General features: G+C 50.1%; 1 protein-coding gene across 1 annotated transcript; it reads right to left on the bottom strand.

The window, feature by feature from the left end:
* Window positions 1-401: 401 nt before the first annotated feature.
* On the bottom strand, window positions 402-1,616 carry LOC101853910 (adenosine receptor A3). Its single transcript, XM_005113274.2, has one exon. It carries the CDS (start codon window positions 1,614-1,616, stop codon window positions 417-419), a length of 1,200 nt encoding a protein of 399 aa, XP_005113331.1. The 3' UTR covers window positions 402-416.
* Window positions 1,617-2,319: the final 703 nt, after the last annotated feature.

Below are 2,319 nucleotides of genomic sequence, written 5' to 3'. Positions count from 1 at the left end.
GGGCGGTCTCCACTCTAACTGGGGCTACTTTGGGTCGCCGTGATGCCATGCTCGAACGGCGTTTCTTGCCTAGTTTAAGACAGGTGGTCGAAATTAACGTTTACCAATATGATTTAGAACGTTACACGGGGAAGGTTTATACAGAACTTCACCGTTTCTAATTCTCACTTGAGGTCTATAACATTTATATTCGTGAAACCGTTAAACATGGTTTAGATAATTATTCCGCGATTCAAAAATATGTAAACCACTCTACGACATTATGTCACACCGTATTTCAGTAATTGGTTGCAAGTTATTGCATGTGAAGAGTACAAAAGGGGGGGGGGGGGGGGGGGGGGTGGAAGAATTTATTTTTTTCATTCATTTTTCCTTTTTTTTTGGAGGAAGGGGGGGGGGGGGGAAGGGAATTCTTGTTATGTTTCTGGAGTGAAGTCATCGTCAGTGTTCTCATTCTGTCCCTTTTCACGCGTGTCTACGTCTGACCACTGAGCACACTGGCTAGGATTCCGGCTGATACGGCCCACAGTCTCCTGGAACGTCCTCTTTTGAAAAAAGCTGGTGGAGGTCAAGCCGTGATTGTTGAAGGCTCTGAGCGACGTGCGAAGCCCCGCCCACTTGCAAGGGGGCGTGGTCAGCAGGAACCAGTAGGCCTGTCGGTATGTCTTGCGGGACAGCGCGTAGACGAGAGCGTTGATGAAGGAGTTGGCGAGAACGGGGAGTCGGATGAGGATCATGTAGGTATGAGCATCTCTGCCGTTGAACAAGATCTTAGACGGACCGAGCAGAAGGGTGGGCAGCCATAGAATTATGAACAAAAACATGAGGATCATCGTGATCTTCACGCTGATCATCTTGCGCTTGAACTCTGACCTCTGCTTGGAGGTGAAATAGAAATGGCCTCTTTTCAACTTCCGGGACTGTTTCAACGAAACGACCGCCACTTGGACGCTCAAGCACAGCGCTATGCCCAGCTGCAGCCCGCGTTTGACCTCGATATAAATCTGCCGGTAGGCGTACGGGAAGTTCATGTGGTAGGTGCACCGTTGATCGATGGGCAGTTTGTTGGGGTCGAACACCATGAGTCTGGAGTAAACGACGACAGCCTCGATGACCCCTTCCGCAAACAGCACGAGAATGGCCCCCACGGCCCGCCGGGTGGTGACGTATCTCTGGTACCAGAAGGGACAGTTCACGCTGACGAACCGATCGACGCAGAGTAAGAGCAGCATTTGTAGGGAAAAGTACTCCCACTCCTCGGCCACGTATCGGATCACGCACGTCCATTTGTTGGATCGGATGAAAACCATGGTCTCCTGCACCTCGTATAAGACGTAGACCGGAATGCTCCAGGCACCCACCATGAAGTCCACCAGCGCCAAAGCGGTGATGATGCAGTTGTCGGGCGTGTGGAGGGTGGGGATGAGGAGGGTGGTCGCCACGATGAACATGTTGGAGATGACGATGAAGGGGAAGAAGAGGATGGCGAGGAAGACGAAAATGACATGCACGACCTCCCATCGGATTGACGATGTGTGGATGTGGGCGTTGGACATCTGGAGGGGTGGTGCGAAGGGCGGGAAGGTGGAGAGTTCGTATGTGGCCGGGAGCTCCATTGATCGTGGGTGGGTGGGGGGGGAGGAAGGAATGAAGAAAGGAAGGATGGGGGAAGGACACATGTCCCAAGTCCCCAGTGCAAAGGCTTACATCGTATCCTCTGAGCACAGCCGTGTGGTAGGAGAGCAGCTGCATGGAAGGAAGGAAGGAAGGAAGGAAGGAAGGAAGGAAGGAAGGAGGGAAGGAATGAGGGGAAGGAGAGAAGGAAAGGGAGGGGGGAGGGAGGAAGGAAGGAGAGAGAGAGAATTATGTTTACGAGCACGGCTGATACTCAAGAGCGCTCCTTCCAACATTGAAGAGGGGCAAAATGTATCCGTAATGGAACCAGAGACACTAAAATATTTTAGAGTCTCTGATGGAACGTATCCTGCCTCTCTCCCGCACACACGCCACACCGGCAAATTATGTGACAACTCTTGATTTAGCTGAAAATGTCAGCAAACACCTGGCATCTTCTTAGCGCCGACCGCGATCTGCGTACGCTTTTTGGATCTTCATTTATTTATTGCTAAATTCGTTGTTGTTAGTTTTGTATTAGATCTAGCATTTGGTGATTGTAATGATGCAGATGTTGCTTTTAGAAAAAGTGTTGCCAAGTTTGTAGCAGCTCTTCTTCTTCTTCTTCTTCTTCTTCTTCTTCTTCTTCTTCTTCTTCTTCTTCTTCTTCTTCTTCTTCTTCTTCTTCTTCTTCTTCTTCTTCTT

This window comes from Aplysia californica, unplaced genomic scaffold, assembly GCF_000002075.1.
Source record: "Aplysia californica isolate F4 #8 unplaced genomic scaffold, AplCal3.0 scaffold01807, whole genome shotgun sequence".
NCBI classification, from domain to species: domain Eukaryota; kingdom Metazoa; phylum Mollusca; class Gastropoda; order Aplysiida; family Aplysiidae; genus Aplysia; species Aplysia californica.
Note: the sequence above shows the minus strand (reverse complement) of the source record. Positions and strands in the feature narration are given on the sequence as shown.